This window comes from Odontesthes bonariensis, chromosome 24 (genome assembly GCF_027942865.1).
Source record: "Odontesthes bonariensis isolate fOdoBon6 chromosome 24, fOdoBon6.hap1, whole genome shotgun sequence".
Lineage (NCBI taxonomy): Eukaryota > Metazoa > Chordata > Actinopteri > Atheriniformes > Atherinopsidae > Odontesthes > Odontesthes bonariensis.
The window spans coordinates 26,796,207-26,820,870 of NC_134529.1; the positions used below are offsets into that span (position 1 = coordinate 26,796,207).

Below are 24,664 nucleotides of genomic sequence, written 5' to 3' on the forward strand. Positions count from 1 at the left end.
AATAAAGTGCCATTGAATCGAAGACAGACATTTCTATTTAAATTACTTCAAATTTAACACATTGACTCCCAAGTCACGTAAAACTACGTTTTTACTGCCCATGCGTTGGCTCCCAAATGGTAAAAATACGTTTTTACGTTTTTTTTTAATGGATTCTGAGTCTATACATTCTTCTGACACGCGACAAGTCTAAGGAGGCGGTCTTATGAACAGGTTAGCTTTGCAACATGCGACACGACGCAAATCCTCTGACCCGGATATGTAAGTATCTAAAGTGCGACAGGCTGAAAGAGCGCACGTTTCACAAAAGCCCCGATATCTCAGTTTGTTGTTGATTTTGGTGGATACCCGCCTTGGTTTAGCTAAGGATAGCTCGCTAATGGCGGCACCTAGAGACACGCAGTTTTGACCCACAAAGAGTTTAAAGTCTCAGCTTTCAAACGAGCCATAACATGTTTCAGTGGCCCTATCACATAATATGCTGTGACTGTACAAAAAATGGTTTAGAACGCTGGGATTCTACGACCTAATTCCGTAAACACCGCCGGTATTCAATGTGTTAAGAGGCCATTTTCTGCTTAGTGATACTGGAATGTCTTTGTAGCTTAATTCATCACATGTTGGACCAAGGTATGTGTGTAGGATTGCATAGCTCCACCTACAGCGGGTGAAATAAGTATTGAACAAGTCACCATTTTTCTCAGTAAATATATTTCTAGAGGTTCTATTGACATGAAATTTTCATCAGATGTCGGTAACAACCCAAGTAATCCATACATACAAAGAAACGAAAACAAATAAGTTCAGAAATTAAGTATTTGTAATAAAGTGAAATGACACAGGGAAAAAGTATTGAACACGCTTACTGAAATTTATTTAATACTTTGTACAAAAGTCTTTGTTGGCAATGACAGCTTCAAGACACCGCCTGTATGGTGAAACTAGTTGTATGCATTGCTCAGGTGTGATTTTGGCCCATTCTTCCACACAAACAGTCTTCAAATCTTGAAGGTTTTGTGGGCCTCTTCTATGAACTCTGATCTTTAGTTCTTTCCATAGATTTTCTATTGGATTCAAGTCAGGTGATTGGCTGGGCCAGCCTAGCAGCTTTATTTTCTTTCTCTGAAACCAATTGAGAGTTTCCTTGGCTGTGTGTTTGGGGTCATTGTCTTGCTGAAATGTCCACCTATGTTTCATCTTCATCATCCTGGTTAGGGGTGGGCGATATGGGCAAAAAAAAATATCTCGATATTTTTTAGGATTTTCACGATAAAGATATTTTGACGATATTTAAAAAAAAATTCAAACTTGCGTTAAGATCACAATAAAATGAACATAAGCATGCAAGTCTAAGCACACACGGCCGGTACAGTGAAACTGCGAATGGCTCATTAAATCAGTTTATGGTTCCTTTGATCGCTCTACCGTTACTTGGATAACTGTGGCAATTCTAGAGCTAATACATGCAAAACGAGCGCTGACCTTCGGGGATGCGTGCATTTATTAGACACAAAACCCATGCGGGGTGCCTCTCGGGGTGCCCCGGCCGCTTTGGTGACTGATAACCTCAAGCCGTTTCTCAGGCTACTTCTCCCTCCGGAGAGGGAGCCTGAGAAACGGCTACCACATCCAAGGAAGGCAGCAGGCGCGCAAATTACCCACTCCCGACTCGGGGAGCCGGTAGTGACGAAAAATAACAATACAGGACACTTTAAATCCTTTAACAGGGATCAATTGAAGGGCAAGTCTGGCGCCAGCAGCCGCGGTAATTCCAGCTCCAATAGCGCATCTTAAAGTTGCTGCAGTTAAAAAGCTTGTTGTTGGATCTCGGGATCGAGCTGACGGTCCGCCGAGAGGCGAGCTGCCGTCTGTCCCAGCCCCGGCCTCTCGCTGTCCCAGCCCCGGCCTCTCGCTGTCCCAGCCCCGGCCTCTCGCTGTCCCAGCCCCGGCCTCTCGCTGTCCCAGCCCCGGCCTCTCGCTGTCCCAGCCCCGGCCTCTCGCTGTCCCAGCCCCTGCCTCTCGCTGTTCCAGCCCCGGCCTCTCGCTGTTCCAGCCCCGGCCTCTCGCTGTCCCAGCCCCTGCCTCTCTCTGTCCCAGCCCCGGCCTCTCGCTGTTCCAGCCCCAGCCTCTCGCTGCTCCAGCCCCAGCCTCTCGCTGCTCCAGCCCCGGCCTCTCGCTGCTCCAGCCCCGGCCTCTCGCTGTCCCAGCCCCGGCCTCTCGCTGTCCCAGCCCCGGCCTCTCGCTGTCCCAGCCCCGGCCTCTCGCTGTCCCAGCCCCGGCCTCTCGCTGTCCCAGCCCCGGCCTCTCGGCGCCCCCTCGATGCTCTTAGCTGAGTGTCCCGCGGGGTCCGAAGCGTTTACTTTGAAAAAATTAGAGCGTTCAAAGCAGGGCGTGGCGCCGTGGTAAGGGCAGAGGACCACTGGCGCCGCACTTTATTGATTTTTGGCGATTGAAAAAAAAAAAAAAAAAAAAAAAAAAAACTTTTTTTTTTTTTTTTTTTTTTTTGCCTATATCTCGATATTGCAAAATTACTCATCGTCAAAACAACATTCACGATAATTTCGCAAACGATACATGTCGCCCACCCCTATTCCTGGTAGATGGCAGCAGATTTTTATCAAGAATGTCTCTGTACATTTTTCCATTCATCCTTCCTTCAATTATTTGAAGTTTGCCAGTACCATATGCTGAAAAACAGCCCCACGCCATGATGTTCCCACCTCCAAACTTCACTGTTGGTATGGTGTTTTTGGGGTGATGTGCAGTGCCATTTGACCTCCAAACATGATGTGTATTATGGCTTCCAAAGAGTTCAATTTTGGTGTCATCTGACCAGACTATATTCTCCCAGTATTTCACAGGCTTGTCTAAATGTTGTGCAGCAAACTTTAAACGAGCTTCAACATGCTTTTTCTTCAGCAATGGAGTCTTGCGTGGTGAGCGTGCATACAGGCCATGGCGGTTGAGTGCATTACTTATTGTTTTCTTTGAAACAATTGTACCTGCTAAAATCAGGTCTTTCTGAAGCTCTCCACAAGTGGTCCTTGGCTCTTGGACAACTCTTCTGATAATTCTTTTCACTCCTCTGTCAGAAATCTTGCGAGGAGCACCTGGTCTTGGTCGATTTATGGTGAAATGATGTTCTTTCCACTTCCGGATTATGGCCCCAACAGTACTCACTGGAACATTGAGAAGTTTAGAAATCCTTCTGTAACCAATGCCATCATTATGGTTTGCAACAATAAGGTTGCGAAGGTCTTGAGAGAGCTCTTTACTTTTACTCATCATGAGATGTTTCTTGTGTGATACCAGAGACACCTTTTTATACAACTTTTTTATCATTTGGGACTGGACCAGCTGATATTATTTTGCATTGACAAGGGGCAGGATTGCTTTGTAATTACTGGGAGATTTCAGCTGGTTTCTTGGCTTTCCATGCCTTTTTGCACCTCTTTTTCTTAACGTGTTCAATACTTTTTCCCTGTGCCATTCCACATTATTACACTTAACTTAATTTCTGGATATCTATGGTTTGATTTCTTTGTATGTATGGATTACTTGGGTTGTTACCGACATCTGGTGAAAATTTCATGTCAATAGCACCTCTAGAAATATATTTACTGAGAAAAATGGTGACATGTTCAATACTTATTTCACCCGCTGTACACTTGGCATTTCATGTGGAGCACCCCCCTTTTTACATTTATTTTCTTGGTTAAATAAGCTAATGTGATCTCAGAAGTGGACAACAAGCACCTTCAGTCCAAGTGGGATGCAGCCTGGGCAGTTACTGCAAAATCTTAGTTTTGGCAGGAGTTGGTGAGCCCTTAGAAATATTAATTAATTTCCATTAATACTTCATCCTATTCAGGGTAACAGGGGTTTTGATCCTATCCAGCTGCCCTCAGGCGACAGACAGGGCAAACCCAGGACTGCACACCAGCCCTACAAGACAAACATTCACCCGTGCACTCGTAGTGTCACCGTACTGTCAGTAAACCGTCAGTACGTTGCCATTATTAGGAAATTCTAGTTTGTCTATTTTAGTGTCAATTTTGATAATAACCCTGTCTCACTTTCACACACACATACACACACATATTCAGACACACATTCATCCACTTCTATTTCTCACATCGCAGTCATTTTTCATTTGTTCCTTTTTGTCTCTCTCTTATCTTTGTCGAATTGATGGGGAAACGAAGGCAACTGAAAACAATATCACCAATAGCCTTGAGAAGGGAGTGGAGAATAACAGTGCTAGCAAACAAAATGAGGTGAGTTTTCTCTTGTTATAAAAAGAAACTGTTTGTGTTGGAAACTTGGTAAAGGTGTGAATTTTGTTAAATGGAGCTGTCAATAATACATTTATGAGTGACACCGTCTTCACTGCTTTTAGTACCAAAACCAGAAGAAGAATGATAAAACAGATTAATCAAACCGACAAAAAAAAACACATTTTGGAGAGTATTTTACAATTAAAGGAACAAAACAATGGATATTCTAGGTTACACACGGGCAGACTACAGGTCACGTGCCAGACCTGGCCATCTCAATTCAGCATGTGACATCCTCAAATGAAAACCATTATAGCCTGTAAAAAAAAAAAAGCATTTTACTCATGAAATTTGTGGTGAGGTGGAACAAAATGTATACTGTCAATAAATTACAAAAAGGAAAAGATAAACCTATGAGAATAGTAAATGCAGGGGTTTGCAGCCTTTTTTCTTTTCTTACAAAGGGTAAAGGGCACTGTAACAAATTTGGTTAAACTGAAACCAATTATTTGCAAATCTCATAAACAAATATTTTATCAACAATAGATCATACATTTTGATCTTCTAAAGATTCTTGAAATCCTTTGGTGATATGTTGTACTCGATGATGGAATATTCAAAGTAAAGGCTGATTTATGGTCGCCTACAGAGAGCCCTCTCTGTCAACGGAGACGCTCTCCGTCGCTTGCGTGCATCGGACAAAATTCCTATCTATCCGTCGAGGCAACGGAGATTTTGTGATTGGTCGGCTAACAACATCATTTCCGGAATCACTTTTCCGGTTTAGCACCTTCCTCTCAGAACAACAACACCGCCATTTTTGAAAGAGTTTACTGTGTGCCGGTCAACATTTGGTCAAAATTATTTGCATTTCAAAATCAACAAGCTCCAACTCCAACAACAGTCTTTCTCTCTCGGTCGCCATCGTTCACTGTGAGGAGTGGAACGGAGCCGGAAGGTAAACAATCAATCAACGACTTTCACGATAGACGTCGCGAGATTGGGTCGTCTAACGTAGCGACACCTACTGACCAGGAGGTGAACTGCCTTGCGTATCCGACATCCCTACGGAGAACTTCGAAAGGACGGATAGCGACGGAGAAGCGTACTGGGGCCTACACACTTTTACATGGAGCAAACATTTTTTGAAAATTGCTCCACAATTTTTAGACACAGTTTTTACAGTTTGCTAAATCTGTGCCTGTCTTTGTTCTGAAAATCTTTCAGTGGGTCTACATGATGAGATTAATGTGATTATAGCTATAGTTGGGATATGCTCCTTATTTGAGCAAGGGTAATTCTCCTTCGGATATATGGTGGTGAATGAATCGAATCATAGGCACAAAGCATGTCATACTCCGGTACGATGGTGGCGCTGTACCCATTCCAACTATTGCTAATAGAGACACTTCCTGTTGACCTCTTCACCACCAACAACAGCAACAAACTCAGGCATTGGAGAAAGATGGAGAACGCAGAGCAAGATGAAGCTACGTCCCTCTACATTTGGTCTGTGATGAGCTGCTTGTTGCACAAACGCGATGCACAACGGAGCATTTTCTGTTTCTTTGTGACGGCGACAACAACAGGAATATCGTCTCCTTGGACTTCCGGTTCACGATCCCGGGAAAAAATCTCGAGCATGCGCAGAACGCAAAGTCCAATTCACCACGTGCTTCACCGTCTACAAGCACGTTTAATTTGACTTTCAACCGAGTTGTCTTAATCCGATCGTAAATAACCCGATCCGATTCAATTTCTTGTCAGATTAAGGTGTCTACATGAACTTAATAACTCAGTTTTATTGTAATTTAGCCAATAATCCGATCCTTTCAGTGCCACGTAACCCCACTGTCTGACTCTAAGGTCTTCAAACCTATACTTTCCAGTTGTCAATTGCCCTAATTAGTTGCAACACCCTTTTCTATTTACAACCACTTATTTTTCCACCCTGCGTTTACCATTGTCCCAGCTATTTTGAGACGCATGGCTGCCATCAAATTCAAGATAAACTAAGACTTTTCAGGAAATAGTCAAATGTGACACTTTAACCCTTAGGAGTCTAGAATATAAATGTTAATTTGAACTATATCTGGTTATAATCACCTTTTTAGGCACTTTAAATAACCCGACGCCCCCATGTGTTGCATATCAAAGAGTAATCTGAAACATGTCTTTTAAACAAAAAATGTATACAAAAAATATGTAAATTGATGTAAAAAAAAAATTTCTTTACACTTGCACAAATCAAATTCTGTTTTTTTGTTTCTATTTTGCATAACTTTCTCAACTTTTTGGAACTTTATGTTCCAAAATGTTATATAGTTAATGTGAATAAGAAATGATTTGTCTATTCTTGATGAGATTATTGAAAATTCTAAATTTTCTCATAAATTATTATGCCATATTGAGAAGGCTTTGTGTTAGATTAGAGCTATATAATGCAGAGATGGGGACTCGAGCCATGCGACTTATTTTGTCACATTTGGTTATAAAGCGTTCACACTGACGGCAAACAAGCGAACAGCCACTTGCAAAGTGTGTGGTATCAGGATAAATGATGCCGACTCAACTTCGTCCAATTTCATCAGACACCTGAAAACCTGAAAAGTCACTAGGTCAGTCTCTTTGTAATGTGAAAGGGAAACGTGGCGCGTATCGAAAGGGTACCGCTAGCAAGCTAATTAAAGTAAACACTGTTGTAAACTATATGCAGATCATAGCTTCATTGTTCACTACACGACGGTGCTGCTTCATCTGCAGCAGCCTGTGAAATTTAGGAAGGACTTTGATTAAAGGATAAGACCGGTTTTATTACATTGGGCCCTTGATTTCACATTATAACATGATGTTCTACTCACCCCTGCTTGTTGTTGAACATTTGGAGCTGTTCCGAAGATATTCGAGAGGCGTCTGGCTGCTCTCTTGAGATATTCGGCCATGAAACGGTTTCCTATGGGCAAGCTTATACAGGCACAAACTATGCTGTTTATAATTTATTAATTACTGTACACTAGCACTGATAACGTGGAGGTGCGTCGCTTACTTAAAAAAATCCGGGTTATTGTAATTTTGATTTTTTTTTTTTTTTGTCGTAAAGTGGGTGTTACTCTCTTCATCGTCGTGCTACTGCCACAGACAGCCCACAGACCTGCTGCCTATTTATTCATTCGGCTAAAATTCAAAATTAGTAACCCGGATTTTTTTAAGGAAGCGACGCACCTCCACGTTATCAGTGCTAGTGTAGAGTAAAGAAGCTGTTCGTCTTCGATGTCGAGCAACTCCAGATCCATATCTTGCATACACTTTTTTTTTTTTTTTGAAAGATAAACACTTCCGCCGGCGCCGCCAAAGTTCTCGTCACCGCCCACCGAAATTCTCGCGAGGGGAAACTGCTGTGCGTCCCGAGAAATTCCAGACCGAGGTTGCAGAACCATAACATGAAATGTGGTTCGCGACCAGAGCAAAGCAACACGTCGAGACGATAGACGCAGAACTATAATCCGCCCTTAACAAGCAACAGTAGGCTAACAAGCAACCGTAGGCTAATAAACAACTGCCTGCATACATTATATATCACAAACTCACCTATGTGTTTTTGTTCATAAAAATCAACATGTTGACATGTTCTGGGGTAAGGCGTGTGCGCAATCGATTTACTGTCAGTCCGGCAGCTGAAAAAACTCGTTCAGATGGGACGGAGGTCGCAGGTATACACAGATTGTGCTGTGCCAATTTAGCCAGTCTTGGGTATCTCCCTGCGTTATTTTTCCACCAGTCTGTGGGATTTGTATTCAGGGGAGGTGGACGGTCTTTGAGATAGCCATCCAATTCCGTATCCTCATTTGGACTAGCAGTGTAATTGTCACCCAAAAGCGCAGCTATGGCACTTGCAGTAGCACTTCCCCGCGGCAGTGATCCTGCGCTGTCAGCCGCATCACTCTGCTCAACAGTAGTGGTGGCCGCGATATCCAGTACTGCATTCTTCAAAGTCAACCTTTGTGAAGGCTTGAGATATCCTAAATGTTTGTGGCGAGGATCTAAGATCATAGCAATCATTGCTGGTGACGTTTAAGGGAAGTTGTCCGAATCGACCTGCAGAGATACACAAAAAATAAGAACATTGGAGCTGGTCTATCAATAGCTATAGACAAATAGCTAGAACTAGTAGCAGCAACGTCAAACACAGGCCTACCTTCATTCGTTTGGCCAGCTGAGACCGCACTTCATTCTTGAACGCTTCAATCTTGGGGTGGCCTCCATCATCACTCTTAAGATGAGCAGTTATCAGGCTGAAGGTAATGGGATATGTGCTGGAGATTGAGACCTCTGTCTCTGAAGATAATACCGTTGTAGCACACTTCAGCGCCTTCAACACAGGTAAAGAGTCTTCCATTAACTGCCAGTGTTCATCTTTCATCTCGAGAATTCTGGCATTTTGGATTTTAGTCACTGTACGATCGGACAGCACTGCAGTGACAGCCCATCGTTGTTCCATTAACCTCTCGAACATGTCACAGACCGAATTCCAACGGGTTTTGCAAGACTGTATCAGGCGTTGTTTTGGCAGTTGTAGTTGTTCTTGCTTTGCCTCCAGTGCGCGGGTAGCAGGTGTGCTGTGGTGGAAATGCTTAACTAACCTCCCAGCTGCTGCGATGACCCTATGCATGTCAAGAGCGAAGCCATCATTGATGGCTAACTGTAAAGTATGTGCAAAGCATGGGAGTGACTGCCAACTCACTCGAGTGGGATCGTTTGCCGCAACTATATTCCTGGCGTTGTCATGCACGCAAGCAGCTACTCGACCAACGAGCCCCCAATCATCCACAGATTCCTTTAATTTCTCAGCCAAATTGTCGGCAGTGTGTTTGTCTGAAAAACTCTCTGTGAGAAGGACTGCCGACTTCACTTGCCAGTCTTCCTCAATGTAGTGGCATGTCACTGTAATGTAGCTCTCCGTAGTCAAAGCAGTCCAGCAGTCAGTGGTCAAAGCGACGTCGGCAGAAGCAAGTTTCTCTTTTAACTCTGCCTTCTTCTCAGCATACTGTTGCTCCAAGCGGTTGGTGAACGTTTTTCTGGATGGAATACGGTATCTTGGCTCAATAAATCCCATAAGTTCCCGAAAACCCTCGCCGTCAGCCACACTTAAAGGCAACATATCTTTCACAATCATATTCACTATGCGTTTGGTGATTTCGTTCGCTCGCTTGTCATCACACACACATCCTCCTAGCCAGTGTAGCCTGAATGGTTGGCTGCCCTCCGCTTGAGCTGGCTTCGCCGGAATTAACGTTCGGATGTACATTTTTTAGATGATATATTAGTGGAGACGTTGCACTATGGTAGGTAAACAGGGCGTCACAATAATTACATTGGACTTTATCGTCTTTTCTAGAGAAATGGTCCCACACTGTACTTCTCCTGGCCCGCTTCATCACAGCTCGTCTGTTGTCTTCTTTTTCTTCTTTGAGTTATTGGCGGGTTACGCTGTGCTTGCGCATACCGCCACCTGCCGGTTTCGTCTGTCGTCACGCAAGATACCGGAAGTTATAGCTGTTCTCATAATGCGCGCGATCAGAACGAATATTTATTAGGCTTAGAATTTTAGTCGAATAAATTCTTACAAACAAATAATCGATCATCGGATTATTCATTACCAACCCTACACTGAACCCAACGTTTTATTGCCTTCACCACTCAACAAGCATAATAGCGGCAGCCAGGAAAACCCATGGCACCTGTGACGCACACGGAAGCCCCGCCCCCAGTTTGGAATTCCAGGAAGGATTTCCAAGCGGCAAATTCAAAATCGCAAATTTCATGCGTTTATGTGAGTTCACACCAGTGTGAGCGCAAACAAGCTGGGGCAGACTCACGCTCAGCAGCGTGTGCACAAGCTGTGATTGACAGGTAGGATTCCTCCACCCTAACTTGATTGGTTAAAAACAGCCGGGAGCGCTCGGTTTTTGCAAGCATGATTACAGGCTTCAGAGGGAGCTATAGATTTCGTTATTTTTCCTAAACAACCTATTTAATATTCTACTTCCAGAATCCCATGACAGTTCAAGCTAATATGACTAAAAAAAAGTTGCCGACTGCCGCTTTAATCTAATTGCTGTTTCAGGGACACCTGACACAATTCCCAGGTTGACACTGTCAAAAAAACTGAAATTGCGCTGAAAAATGTTATGCATGAGAAGTTCAGGCTACACAGCCAGTTATTAATATGTGTGTTAATGTATCCTGTGGTGTAGAGCAAGCACACATGTTTCCAAATACATTTATATACTTCAAACAAGCTTTCATGCCGTTTCTTCACATTGGATTGAAATAGCCCTCTTAAGTAACCGTGCTCTGATCAATTTTGATCCTGCAGTGTATAATGATATTACATATATTGATAATACAGTGCGTGCTTTCATGCCATAACATACAGAAATGCAGTCTTAGCTAGACCAAATGGCATGTGTCTAATGATAGAATGTTCATTTCAGTCATTTGAGTCTTGAGACTTGACTTATTATTTATTGGTCCGCAGAGACTTGAGACTTGACTTAGACTTGGAAAAAATGACTTGTGAACATGTCTGATATAATGTGATTAATATTGAGGTTTTCCAAGTGAGAGATTCCCATCACAACAATAATTTAGTCAGTCACACGTGCTACCATTCACATTGTGGTTAGGCTGTTTTTGTTTGACTCGGTTACTGTAACGCTCTTTAACTGGACTTCCCAAAAAGAGCATTAAACATCTGCAGCTCATCCAGAACGCTGCTGCTGGAGTTTTAACCCGGACTAAGAGATCTGAACACATCACAGCAGTTTTAAAATCTTTACTCTGGCTTCCAGTCAGTCACAGAATAGATTTTAAAAGCCTGCTGATGGTTTACAATCTGTGATATGTTCAGAGAATATAAAGCCAGCAGAGCTCTTAGATCCAAGGACTCAGGTCAGCTGGTCCAGTCCAGAGTCCAGACTAAACATGGAGAAGCAGCATTTAGCTGTTATGCTGCAAACAAGTGGAACAAACTGCCAGTGGAGATTAAACTTTCACCAAATGGAGACATTTTTAAATCCAGGTTAAAAACATTTCTTTTCTCATGTGTCTATGCATGAAATCTGCACGATATCTTTTAACTGGACTGTTGCTTGTTTTTAAATTCATTTAAATTATTTTATTTGTTTCTCTTTATATTCTTTTATGTATTTTAATGCTTCTTGCACTCCCTGCTGCAATGTTTTTATTTTATGTGAAGCACTTTGAATTGTTTTGTACATGAAATGTGCTATATAAATTTGATTTGATTTAGTGTCTTTGTTTTGATTAATTGAATGTGTCTTTAATTAAAACAGAAACCATATTAAGTTTCAGTCTTCTTTTCTTTCTTTTTTTTTTTTTTTTTAATAGAAGTCAGAGGCAAAGGTAGAAAAAGATCCAGAGAAGAATCAGGGCCGTTATAATCTGCGCCGCAGGAAAGATGAGGGAGCGGTCACAACAACTGAAGCTAACTCTGGACTGCAAGAGGAAGAGAAGAATGATGTGTTTGCTGTTCCTCCTAACATCCCCTCTGCTCCACTGGACTTTGGAGGAAAGATGGGTAGGTTAAAAAAAAAAAAAGGATGAGAAATACAATTGCATGTTTTGTCATGGCAAGGATATCTAACCCATTCAAACTGCTACAGGAATGTTTGGTTATATATTTGTGATAGCCCCAATTCCAAAACAAGTAGGGTTTTTTTTCCCGATTTAGCAATTTGATGTTCCTAAATGCTGGGGAGCATGACAATTGGCTATATAGTTACTATATATTTTAAAATATCATTTTCTATGAGCCATCATTCCTTTTCTGTATTGTTATTTTCTTTCCTTAAATTTTGTATTAGTCTTGGTAACAGTGGTGAGATGACATTGCTCTTTGTATCCGTGGTGTCTTCTTATCTCAAGGCGCATACTTCTGGCTGCTCTTCCTGCCATCCTGGGTTTTGTTTTTGCTACTCCAAATCAGCCAGGAGGATCCCAGCCTGGCAAACTTCCCCCCCACCCTGCCTCCACTTGCAACCTTCTGGGACGCCCAAGCTCTTGGCTTTGTCCTCCTCTGGATCTTATTTCAGGCTTTGCTCTACATCGTTCCTGTTGGAAAGGTGAGTGTGAAGAGCTGAAATTTGTACTTTTGAAGATTTGAAGTATCGTCTTATTTGTAGTTTCATGTAATAAAAACGTTGCCGGCTGGTTCTGTGTATGCACCAAACTGAGAAGGATATTAAACTGGCTATGAGTATGAAAAGCCCTTTTGCTGGTATTTTAAGGAAATAGAAGATTGTTTACTGAAGTGATCAATCACATCCACATAATAGATGTTTTGTAAAGGCTGTTTCAGTACAGATCAAATCACCTCCTCCTACTGCAGATCAAAATCTGATGTTCAGCTTTCATCTCCTGTTGTATCTCCTTTTCAGAGTTACTGCAGTGCCTGTGGTCTGCTTTTAAAGGCTGTCATTTTTTCTCCTTCTGTCTCTGTCTGTAGCTAAGTGAAGGTGTGCCACTGAGGTCTGGAAAGAGGCTCAAATACAGAACCAATGGTGAGGCAGTGTGAAGCAAACACTCTGAACACCACTCTTCTGGAAGACACTGTGCTAGTACTGTAACAATTGTGTTTGTTTTTCTTTTTATCTGTGACTATATTCTTATTTGAAATGATTCTTATTTTGTTTATGCCCTTTGCTGTGTTTGGTGAACTTGGATTCACTGATGCCATATTTTATACTACCTTTAAAGAGCTCATCTAATCGCACATGCAGGGTCTTCAAAGGCTCATCATATCAAGGGTGGGCTTCAATGGATATTCACTCTATATAGTTTGATCCAGGCATGGCCCGGTATGAGATTCTGATGAGATGATAACCTTAGGCAAAAATATCACGGTTTCACGGTATTATGAGTACAGCTCTAAAATGTGTATTTTGAATGTCTGTATTTAATAACAAGATAAATCAAAAAACTTTTTCCATTAGTTATGAAATGGTGTGCTTCAGTGGACACACTTGGGAATCATCGTTGGCTTTCAGGATGCAATGACAATAATAATAGATCGGTTTTATACAGCGCTTTTCATAATACTCGAAGCCACTTCCAGTGAATGAAACGACAGGAAATTCCCCAAAGTTCTGCCAATCTCCGTTAGCGAGTTCTGGGAGTTGACGTGGTCACTATGTTGTTTCAGTGCAGAGTCGTACAGGTGCCTGTACCGCACTTCTTCGCCGAGTCTGGATTCGAATCGGTCCATCCTGTTTGTCGTTCTCCGCGTGCACCAAGTTACAAATTTTGACTTGTGCACGACTACGCAGCAACCAAAAAACAAACGGAAGGCTGTATGAAGGTGGTGAAGGTTCACCACCCTCAGCCATCAAACAGCCTCCAGAGCTGCCTGCTCATCACTCACAGCAAGCGGAGGTGCGTGGGGGGAGGGGCACTCCGGCGTGAGGGACCTCCACTTTCTCTCTGATGAGACGCCACATTAAAAAAAATAAATAAATGAAGAAAAAAACGCTCATACCGTAGGGATGGTATGACAGAAAGTTTGTGGTTTTGAAACCTTCACTTTTTAGTAGCGTGGTATACCTTGAAACCAGTAACCGGCCCATGCCTAATTTGATCAGTTACGTATTTTAAGGCATTTTAGAAATATTTTCATATTGGTAAATTCACATGTGCAACCAACAATAAACAATGGACTGATGCTTTTAAAGCTTCAGGTTTGTCATTTTCCAATGGTAGAATAGCCTTGTGTCTCTTCTACACCTTACCTTGATTGTGTACTTGCGCAGGAGAGGCAAATTAGGCGATGTTAAAGGTAACTGAATTGATGGCTTCCCTTCACATTGCTTTGAGTGCAATCAAAGCTTCCAAACTTGGTTAATTGAGCTCAAAGCAAAGATGAGCAGTTATTGTACAGACAAGTTCACCCTCTTCACAGCCTTGTCAAACTGCATTTGTGTTTACTTCGTTAACACATGATGGTGCTTTTTTGCTTTCAAGATACTTCTGTGTGCACTCTCTTGTATGTGTATTGTATGACCTGTTTTTTATGTGCAGTGGTTTCATACTTAAAGCTCCCCAAAATGTTTTTACCAAATGATGGTTATCATCATCAGCAAGTGTGCCCCACTCTAGGAAAATAAAATGCTTAATAATATTTAGCAGAAATTGTTTGCAAAATTTGTAGACTGTGCTGCATGGTTAGCTAATGGCCACCTTAACTGGCTACCATATAAATGTAAGCTGGCCAAGTCACTTGTCTCCTGCTGTTTGTGTATGGAGGTGTTGAAAGTATTATTGTAACTTTTTCAATTTTCAACCAATTTTCTAGTAGTTCGGTTTGTATATCACAATACCAGGCTATTTGTTCATGTAAAATGGCTCTATTATGTACTTTTTATGTAAATTTGGAAAGAAAAAAAGTATTTTCAAGATGATTGTTGATACTTTTGTAAGCACGGGTACATAAACTGCCCAGCCAAAAGGGCCACAGGCCGGAATCGAACCTGGGACGGCTGCGACGGTGCAGAGAGCCTCTGAAGTTTTATTTTGCGAGAGCCATCATTGATTTTCCCTCTTTGTTATCCATGTTGTTTTGATGCTGCTGGACACTTAGTGTCCTGTGTCTGGGCTCTCCCCTCACTGTTGAAACAAAATATATTCTTCATAGTTCAGAAGAGGTAATGATTCAAAGATAAAGTTGATCACATTAACACATGTTGAGTGCAAGAACATTGTTCAAATCTGCCATCTATCATGTTCCAGTAATTAATACATCAGCATAACTTTTAACCAGCTAAGGGAACTGTTAAGTTCTGAACACAATTGGTTCAAAGATGTATCAGTCAATAGTACATGAATGCTCGCAATATTGATTTCTAACAGGAAATCCTGGGACAAAATGTGAGGTTACCAATCAAAGAAACAGCCCCCTGCAATAGAAATATATTGAGAATTGAAGCATTATGATTTTTTTGCTTCACATAATTTTACTTGTGGTCAGTGGGCACCACTTTTTGTAAATTATTGTAATCTGCAACCAGAAATTTAGCAGACACCCGATAATCCTTGTGTGTCCCATTTCTCTTGTGAATTTCTTTTATTATGCACCGTTTCATCTCCTTTAATGGAGAAGCCACTCCTGGCACAGAAGTATTCATTTGTGTCACTCTCAGCCCCAGCAGAGTTGAAAGGTACTACCGCCAGTAGGGGTCCTTGGGTCCCCCTTACCCTACCAGTGTAAGTTACTAAAAAGCGTATATGGATAAAAGCGTCTGCCAAATGCATAAACATACTCCATTGCCATGCAATTAATTAATTCATTCATTCATTCATTTTTATTTCTGTATTTTTGCTACAAAAGCACCAGCACAACCAAGAGAATCCCATAACTAAGATTATTTCACATGTTTTTAATACAATCTGTTGGGAATCAAGCAGGAGCTGGTTTAGTTTTAGCAAATATCAATAAGTGCCCAAAGCCCGATATTAATAGTCAGTGAAATTATTAGTTTAATTCTTTAATTATGGGGCAACACTAAGAAATGTCAGGAGCTAATAACTAAACCTCAGTATCAGTCTTGAATCGGTCTTATCCTTAGTTAGCTATTTCTTTTTTTTTATTCTATTTATTATTGGGCTTGCACCGGGACCAGAGTAACTCATTTTGTTTCACATTGTCGAAATGACAATAAAGAATCATTCTCTCATCTCAGACCGATATGACACCCGTGGGACAGACATGGTGAAGGCGAAGAATCGCTGACCGTCACAACCAACAGTTATTACAGTAAAGATACACAATGGCCACAAACAACTTCTCCTTTAAATGTACAATAATGTACACAAGAGTTTATTGTACTTGGCACAATGATGAAATAAATGATACTTTCTTCAATAAACACCATACAAATAAACAAGCAATGAAATGCAGACCATTGGGCTGTGTATCTGCAAAATGGTGGCCATTATCATGTGACGACTAGGTCACAAAGTGGCGGCTGAGAAGTGTTAACCAGAGCGGCTACAGCTATGGCACAGGTATAGCCCACATGTTAGCTGAAGATCTCTGGGCTCTTTATCTGTGTAGGTACGTTTGCCAGCATTTGAAAGTGCAGATCGGGATGTTTAAATCCCTTTGTGGGGGTCCAATTTTCGTTAATAAAGACTCAAATGTGACTGCGTGGCTTAAATTTAAGGCACCAGATTAAACAAAAGGAGGAATGTTAAATTTAGATGCAAGATCGTAACCAACATCAACTCGACTATTAACCTCTCAATACAATGCACTTTCTGAACAAAGGATATCCTATGCTTAGCCGGTGCTAATGCCATGCCCTGTATGTTCTGTTGTCCTTGGAAATGGTTCGGTCCTTGAAGAACAGATACTGGAGACTGTCCTATGTCCAGTTAAGATTCAGTAAACTTCATCCCCCTTCATTTTAACACTCCATAATGTCACTTTTCAACTTGGACCTTAACGCAGCCTTACCAACATTTCCCCCCCACATTAAGACACCCAGACCTCATCTGCCTCAACCTCCAACCTGTCTGTCTCCAGCAGTCAGGTGAGGAGGCAGCTGGAGAGACTGAACCAGAACAAGTTTGCAGGTCTATGGGTGTCAGGCCCAGTGTCCTAAAGACCGTTACAGCTATCTGGGATTCTCCAGCACCACTTCAAAGTTTCTGTGCTGTGGAAGATTCTCATGTATCTGCCCTCAATGACTACAGACCAATTGCTCATGAAAGTCTGGAGAGACTGTTTTTGGCTTAAGTAAACAAGTGAACACCTTACAGGACCCACTACAGTTTGCTTATTGTCCTGGGGTTGTGGTTGAAGATGCCAGCATGTACCACCATCAGCAAGCCACTCTCAATCGGAAAAAGCAGACAGCATGTTGAGTATTATGTCCTTAGATTTCTTCAGTGCTTGATGGAAGTGGAAGTGTTTGATGAATACAGATACCAGGGAGTCTACCTGGACAGCAGATTGAACTGAAAATGCAAGACACAGGCTTTCCTCAAGAAAGGACAACACAGACTGTACTTCTTAAAAAAACTTGGGTCCTTCAGTGTCTGCACCAAGGTTTTGCTTATCCTCTTTAAAGTAATACTATGTAACATTTCTACCTTAAAATAACAACTTGAAAAAAATTGTGCGGCTAGAATGAGTTTTAATATTACGATTGGCCTGTCTCCTATGCCCTTTGGGGGTCTGAGTTGGAAAAACTGCGCTATGTAACTTTGCTGGACCGGCCCGGGAGCTGAGCGGAAGTACTTCGACTTGCTTTCTGGCACACCTACCGCAAAAACAAATAGACCCCTCTCACGCTCCCAGGTACATTTGATTACTCTTACCTTCTCGGTCGACATAGCTTGCACCTTCTGACTCCTTGCCGGTTCGTCAATAAACGTGAAACGTGAAAGCGAAAGGGTGTTGTATTTACGACAGTGTAACCGTACATTACCTCCAAGCCTGTAGGGGGAGCTCCATAATGGGCTTTTTGAGAAGTTACATTGTATTACTTTAAGTGTGTGGTGGAAAATGCAATCTGCTTTGCAGCCATGTGTTGCTGCAGAGGCATTGGAGCCAGAGACTATGGCATCAAAGAAACTTGACAAACTGATTTTTTTTTGTTTGTTTGTTTGTTTGTTTTTTTAGAAGGCTTGCTCTGTGCCTGGGACTGCTTTGGAGCACTTGGACCTGATTGTAAAAAGATGAATGCTTGGTGTGAGCACAGGTAGTTCTACCTGTTTGACATCCCTGCTTGACGCACCATGGCGATGCCATTAGGAAAGCTGCAGGGTCGTCAGCCGAGAGCTTCCCTTCACTGATGTATTGCTCCTGTGTATATCAAATCCTTCAAATCCCGTATTGCTACTGTGCTGAAGCAGCAGTAGGCACGTCTACCTAGCTTTAGAGACATGGCCAGAAGCTCCCTTGCTTTCGCCAGGTCTTTGAGAGCTCTCCTCCTTTTGGGGCTTGTGATTCCAAGGGTTTTCAGGAGCAGGTTTTGGCAGTGGGGCTGTAATTCACTCCCTTGCCTGAAAAACGGCATCGACTGTAATGTGGGTGGACTGGCCCCGTTTACCTCCAACCGAAGCCACATACTCGTCAGAGAGGTCAGCTGTCTCTCAAAGGTCCTTCCGCCAATAGGGATTCTGTTATGATTCTGATTTGTTTGCCTGCTCTGCTCTCCCTGTTTGCTATTAGTTCATCTCATCCACCTGCCTGCTGCTGCTCTGCGGAGCAATCGGACTCATGACTCACACTTGTTCATCGGCCCTTATATTCAACCTTCTGACGGGCAGACGACGCCAGATTTTTGAAAGCCTTGTGTTGGTAGATATCCAGCGTTCTCTCTCTGCCTGACCTTGTTCTTGATCACGTTCTGCCCCACGGATTTCCCTGTTCTTCCTTGCCCTCGTTGGAAATCTCTGTTCTGGACACCGACCCCGATGGTCGAGATTTTCTGCCTCTCGACCATCGTCTCCTGCCTAGCCCCCTGAAAGGATTGTTTTCTTCTGCCTCCCTGGTTCTGACCTTGTTTTTGTCTCCCGGATTCCGAGCTCTGTTCTGCCCCACAACTGGACCCCAAAGCAATTCTAGACCTCGCCTCTGGTTCACGCCTAACCATCCCACGAAGGAACGGAACCTCTGCCCACAGCCACGAACGGATTCCGAAAAGGTTAATGGCAACCTTTCAGAACTCTCGATCATTGTTCTGGATCTTTGCAAGCCACTAACCTGTTTCTCCGTCCCCAGTGGTTCCAATCCTGCTGCTGGTGGTTCCTGTCCAGAACTAACCCTTTGTTTGCTGTCTGGCTGAAATTCTGGGTCCTCTTTCCCGTCCCTTACAGATTCCCTTTCACCATCCACAGTGAAGAGGATGTTGTCACTCCAGGCCCCTTTCTGGATCGAAATACAGCATGACTTGGTAGGGATGCTTTTCATACTGGCTCAGGCTGCCAATTCCTCTAGCCTTTTAAAGAGTCTCGATATGCGGGCTTGCAGGAGGAAAGTGGTTACATCATCTATGTAGCCAGGAGTCTTTGCCCTGTCTGAGACCTGTGACCCCTCAGGCCATCTGTCTTCTACCTGTTGGGATGTCAAATGCAGCGATGAAGAGGACAGGAGAGATACCATCCAAGCATGATAGCATGAGGATGAGCTGTTTGGGGGACTGAGCTGAATGCATTTGTTAGAGCTAGCCAAACAATTCACAGGTCTGATTTGCCTTGCTTGGCTCTCTGGATTTGCTCATATATCATTGCCTGATGTTCCACACAGCCAGGGAACCCTGGGACACCTGCCTTCGGACATTGTCAATTTACGTATTTGCAAGGAGGTAGTTGGTCATATGTCTAGCCAAGATGAAAAAGTATTTTCCCTTTACATTCAGCATAGCGAAGTCTCAGAGCTGCCCATGGTTAGGGGAGTATTTTTCATTCAGGATAAAGGTTATTACACCACAATGATGGGATGGACTGAATCTTCCAAACAGTTAACATAAGCTTCTACAAAGGCCTCAGGAGGTCAGGGCAATTCTTGTGTACCTTAAAGGGAATGCTGTTTGTCCCAGGTGAAGAGGCTGCTCTACCGCGTTCTATGACCCGCCTGACTTCCAACCACTTGGAGGGAGTGATGTCAAATTGTATAGATGGCCCAGGTGGACAAGGTTACATAGCCTGGTAACTTGTTACATAGCTGCTCTTTTTTTGGTGCTCCTGCTCAGTGGTCTAAAGCATCCCATTATTCCTCGTCTTTAACAGCTGTATTTGAGTCCCAGAAGAAACTTGTTCTTGCTCTCTCCTTTAGGCTTCTGCGCCTCTTTATCCTTTTGGCTCTCCTGAGATGTGCAATCCTTGCCTTAAACTTGCCCCACAGGTCCTTCAGGCCTTCTTTTTCCTGGGCTTTCTCAGGAGATGCTGTTCTTTAAGCAGCTGGAGGGTTTCCCTTTCTCACCTGCTTGCGGCTGGTAGTTTCCACCAAACTTTGCCTTCCCCTGGTGCATATGCAAACCAAGGTAGATTATTTTGGACCAGCTGTAGCTGCATTCTCCTTGGATCCTTTGATCTTTTTTCCTTGACAGGTGTTTTCCGCCCCTTGTGGTCCATCTTCCATTCTGCTTCTCAGTGAACCTTTGAACACATTCTGAAGACAGTCCCTGTAAAGCCTTTTTTTTTCTCCAATTGGTCAATCTGTAGGCTTACAGAAATATTTCATTTTTTGATAGATAGTGCTTCAGACATGTCCCACTGGGAAGAGGTCTCCAAAGAAGACTGCTTTTTTCTCTCTCTCTCTCTCTCTCTATTTAATCATCCTTTTGTTTCTATCTGGACGTTTGACACAGATTTTTGTAGATTTAGTTAACATCCATAGAGGCATCACAATCAAGTCATAGCTAACAATTCCCAAACGAACTGCAACTTTTTATGTGTGTTTTTTATATTGGTTTTCTCAAGGTTCCAGAATGAGTAACAGATTAAATTCTTTTTTTTTTTTTTTACCAAATAGTTATAAATATTTGGCATGACAATGCATTAGCCTGGAATTACAGTGGCTTGTAAAAGTATGTAATTCCTAATGTAATATTTTTCCTGTTTTGTTGCCTTAAAACCTAGAACTTGAATGGATATTTGTGTTTTTTTTTTTCTATCATCTGATTGACAGAACCTGCCAACAACTTTGGAGGATTTATTTATTTATTTTTTTAAATGAAAACTTTACTGTTGCATTACTATTCACTCCCCAAAAGTCGGTATGTTTTCAGCCAGCTTTTGAAGCAATTACAGTTAGAACTATGGGAGGGTATGTCTCTGAGAGCTTGGCATATCCAACCATTGGGATTTTGTTCCCATTCTTCTCAGCAAAGCTGCTTCAACTCCTTCAAGTTGGATGTGTTGCGCTGGTTTACAGCAATCCTTTGGTCACAGACTCTCAATTGGTTTATTTAGGTCTGGGCTTTTGACTTGGCCATGCTGGGACACATGGGAAATGGGGGGAAAAAAGGAAAAACACCATAGCAATGGAATTGTCATTCAAAGTCCATTATAGTGGAACAAAATTTAAAGATAAAGAGACTATGTTTGCCAATGTCAATAATAATATGCATTATAGCAGTGGTTTAAAGTTTCTCGTCTTTTGTTTTCTGCTGCGTTAAGCTTTTTCTGATATCCATAAATGTGTGATCCTCCAGGTTTTTTTGCCATCGTGGTTAGTGCTGTAGTGGTAGCAGCAGCAGTACACCAGGGTGTTGACCTCACCTACATCCACAGCTACTTCCTGCAGTTGGCCACAGCCTCCCTCCTAATCTCTGTGCTGCTCAGCATCTACCTATATATCCGTTCTTGCTATGCTGGCCCCGACCAGCTGGCGCTAGGTGGAAACTCTGGTAAATATGAAGATCAGGAGCATGTCATTATTGTTGGTCATTATGCATGTTGGTCATTTGGAATATGTTTGCTTCAGATTTTATTTTTAATTTCCCCCCTTTCTCCAGGCAGTGTGGTCTATGACTTTTTCAAAGGACGTGAGCTAAATCCCCGCATCAAAGACTTTGATCTCAAATTCTTCTGTGAGATGCGCCCTGGACTTATTGGCTGGGTGAGTCATAAAACCAGACTTCTGCTCTATTCAGTGAGCAGTCAGGAGAAGAAGATTCTGTTTTTGCAAGCAAACTGTGCCTGTTTGTCTAGCGTGAAACAGTTGACTTTGCGTCACATTATATGGGGTCAGTGTTTCTTTTTATTCAAAGTATACCTGTGTAAACCAGCCGTTGTTCAGGTCTCCTTTGTTTGTTTAAACTTATTTAAATACAGCCCATTCTGATGTTGAGCCAATTTGATTACATATATATCAGCATGCTGTCCATTGAATGATCAATTAGCATTTGCTTGTGACTGTGTTTATACTTTAAACACTGTAGCATTAAAGTAAGTGTGGATTTTGTGAAGTACTTTTGAATGCATTAGACAGTGGTCAGGGTATTCTGGAGAATGGTGGAGTATTTCTGACGGGCTAACCGCTGTTCAGAATAGTGACAATGATGATCAGGCCCATGTTTTTTGGTCTTGCCCCCCCATCCAGATTTTCTGGAGGGAAGTGGCAAACATCATTTCAAAGGTTCTATGTTTCAATATCAATTTATCATTCCTAACTCTCCATCTTGGAAATATTCCAGATGGATTGAGTAAAGCTGATAATTATCTTCTTAGGGTCTTGCTGGCAGCCAGTAAAAAAGCCATCACAAAATGTTGGCTCCAGAAAAATACCCCCACTGCAGATACTTTTGTTGATATTGTAAAACAACTGCATGTCTTAGAGCCAAATGACTTACTCAAACAGACTCCAAAAAGATCGAGGTGAAAAACGATGGCAGAAATGGCATGCTTATTTGGCCAATGAGTGAGACTGTTTTAACGTGTTGTGTTTGATATTCTGTCTTTCGAAAGTACTGACCACCCCCGGACCTTGAATGTGTAATTTTTCTAAATGTTTTGTACTATAGATAAAGAGTTTAGAAAAAAAAAAGAATAGTGACAATGAGAGAGAAAACGTTAAAAACTAAAACAGGAAAAACATCTGTGTTGCAACACAGAGTAACAAGTAACTGTCTGACGCAAACATGACTGTCAGGATGTTAGAGTAAACAACTTCAAAGGCTCTGAATGCTTTAAATCCTGGTTTAGTGCAGCCTGTAATGATCTTTTTCACATCTGAATAATAGTGAACAGGTGTGTCCACCTGTACTGCATCATTTCTAATGTAGGACTCTGCCTCTTTTATTGTTCAGTGTCTGATCAACTTTGCCATGGCATTGGCTGAGATGAAACAGCAGGGTCTGGACGCTCCATCCTATCCCATGATTCTTGTGAACCTCTTCCAGCTGCTTTATGTGGTGGATGGCCTATGGAATGAGGTATGCTCAGCAGAGCACCTCAAAATACACTGTAGTTTCATCCTTATCTGGAATGTTACTGAAACATTGTTTTAAGATAAACAGCTTTTTTTTTTTGTTTGGGTTATGGCTTAATGTTTATCTTTATCTCCCAGGAAGCCATCCTGACCACCATGGACTTAATGCATGATGGCTTTGGCTTCATGTTGGCCTTTGGGGATCTGGTATGGGTTCCTTTTACCTACACCTTGCAGGCTTATTACCTTGTTGGTCATCCCAACCCCGTAAGCCTTCCATTACTCACAGTCATCATCCTCCTCAAACGTATGTATGAGCAAAGCATCTAACTGATCTTCTTTTAATTAGTTTGAGTAATTTGAGTTTTGTAGTATAAGCTCTGATCATTAGTAGCTGTTTTTACTTTTTTTCACCAGTTTTTTTTCACCATATATAGCACACTAAGCTACTCAGATTATGCTATTTATTCCTGAAGATGTGACATAAATTTCTGAGCAGCATTTTTCTAGTCTAAAAGTTGATGGGATGATAACATTTCCTCTCTGTCTTTGCGTCAGTCACTGGATTCTACATATTCAGGAAATCAAACTCTGAGAAGAATGCCTTCAGGAGAAATCCATCAGACCCTAAACTATCCTGTAAGTTAAACTGTTGGCTTGGGGCTAATCATTCTTATGGTTATGTCTTTGGGAAAATTATTATTATTATAATGTGAAAATATTAAAAACAACTGTTATAGTGTGTAGATGTGTTTTTAGAAACCATAGTGTCTTATTTTATAACAACTTTAAGTTGTATGTGTAAGAAAATGATTCTGTAACATGTTTCTTACATGTAAGTCATACCTGGATAACTATTACTCTCTGTTCACATAACTTTATTTAATTACTTTAATGTAGTATAAATATTGATCATTTTCTTCACATAGCCATAGTAGAATGAAGTGCTGGTAATTAAGTTTTAACATCTACAGAAAATAGACACTGTACAATGTGTTGATATAATCCTTCATGTGAGGAATTATAGCAGAAAATAATATTCTTGTGATATTCTTAATTAATTCATTAGAATATTCAGTTTTATTATGGCTAATTAAGACCAACATTGAATCATTTTTTTATACATTTAATGTGTAAACCATCTGTCATTCTACCTTTTTTTTCTCCAGATTTGAAAACAATCCCCACAGCTACTGGGAAAAGTCTGCTGGTCTCGGGCTGGTGGGGCATGGTTCGCCACCCTAACTACCTGGGAGACCTCATTATGGCTCTGGCCTGGTCCCTACCCTGTGGTTAGTTTGTTTAACCCTTTGCACCACAAATAGTATAACTACCATATTTTCCGGACTATAAGTCACATCAGTCGAAAACTGCGTCAAGGAAAAAAAACATATATAAATTGCACTTATTTAGAAGCTTATTTGACAAAATC

The 24,664-nt window shown here is 41.9% G+C and overlaps 1 protein-coding gene across 2 annotated transcripts in view; it reads left to right on the forward strand.

Annotated features, from left to right (window-relative positions):
- Nucleotides 1-24,664, forward strand: part of lbr (lamin B receptor) — a 42,708-nt gene that overhangs the window by 13,204 nt on the left and 4,840 nt on the right. Inside the window, exons 4-13 of one of the 2 annotated variants that reach the window (XM_075459817.1) lie at nt 4,206-4,277; nt 11,688-11,877; nt 12,225-12,421; nt 12,805-12,859; nt 21,515-21,709; nt 21,818-21,921; nt 23,111-23,236; nt 23,371-23,539; nt 23,791-23,871; nt 24,402-24,524. In XM_075459817.1, the coding sequence (XP_075315932.1) occupies nt 4,206-4,277; nt 11,688-11,877; nt 12,225-12,421; nt 12,805-12,859; nt 21,515-21,709; nt 21,818-21,921; nt 23,111-23,236; nt 23,371-23,539; nt 23,791-23,871; nt 24,402-24,524 (1,312 nt within the window). The remainder of the gene's footprint in view (nt 1-4,205; nt 4,278-11,687; nt 11,878-12,224; nt 12,422-12,804; nt 12,860-21,514; nt 21,710-21,817; nt 21,922-23,110; nt 23,237-23,370; nt 23,540-23,790; nt 23,872-24,401; nt 24,525-24,664) is intronic. The other variant, XM_075459818.1, reaches the window with a different exon arrangement.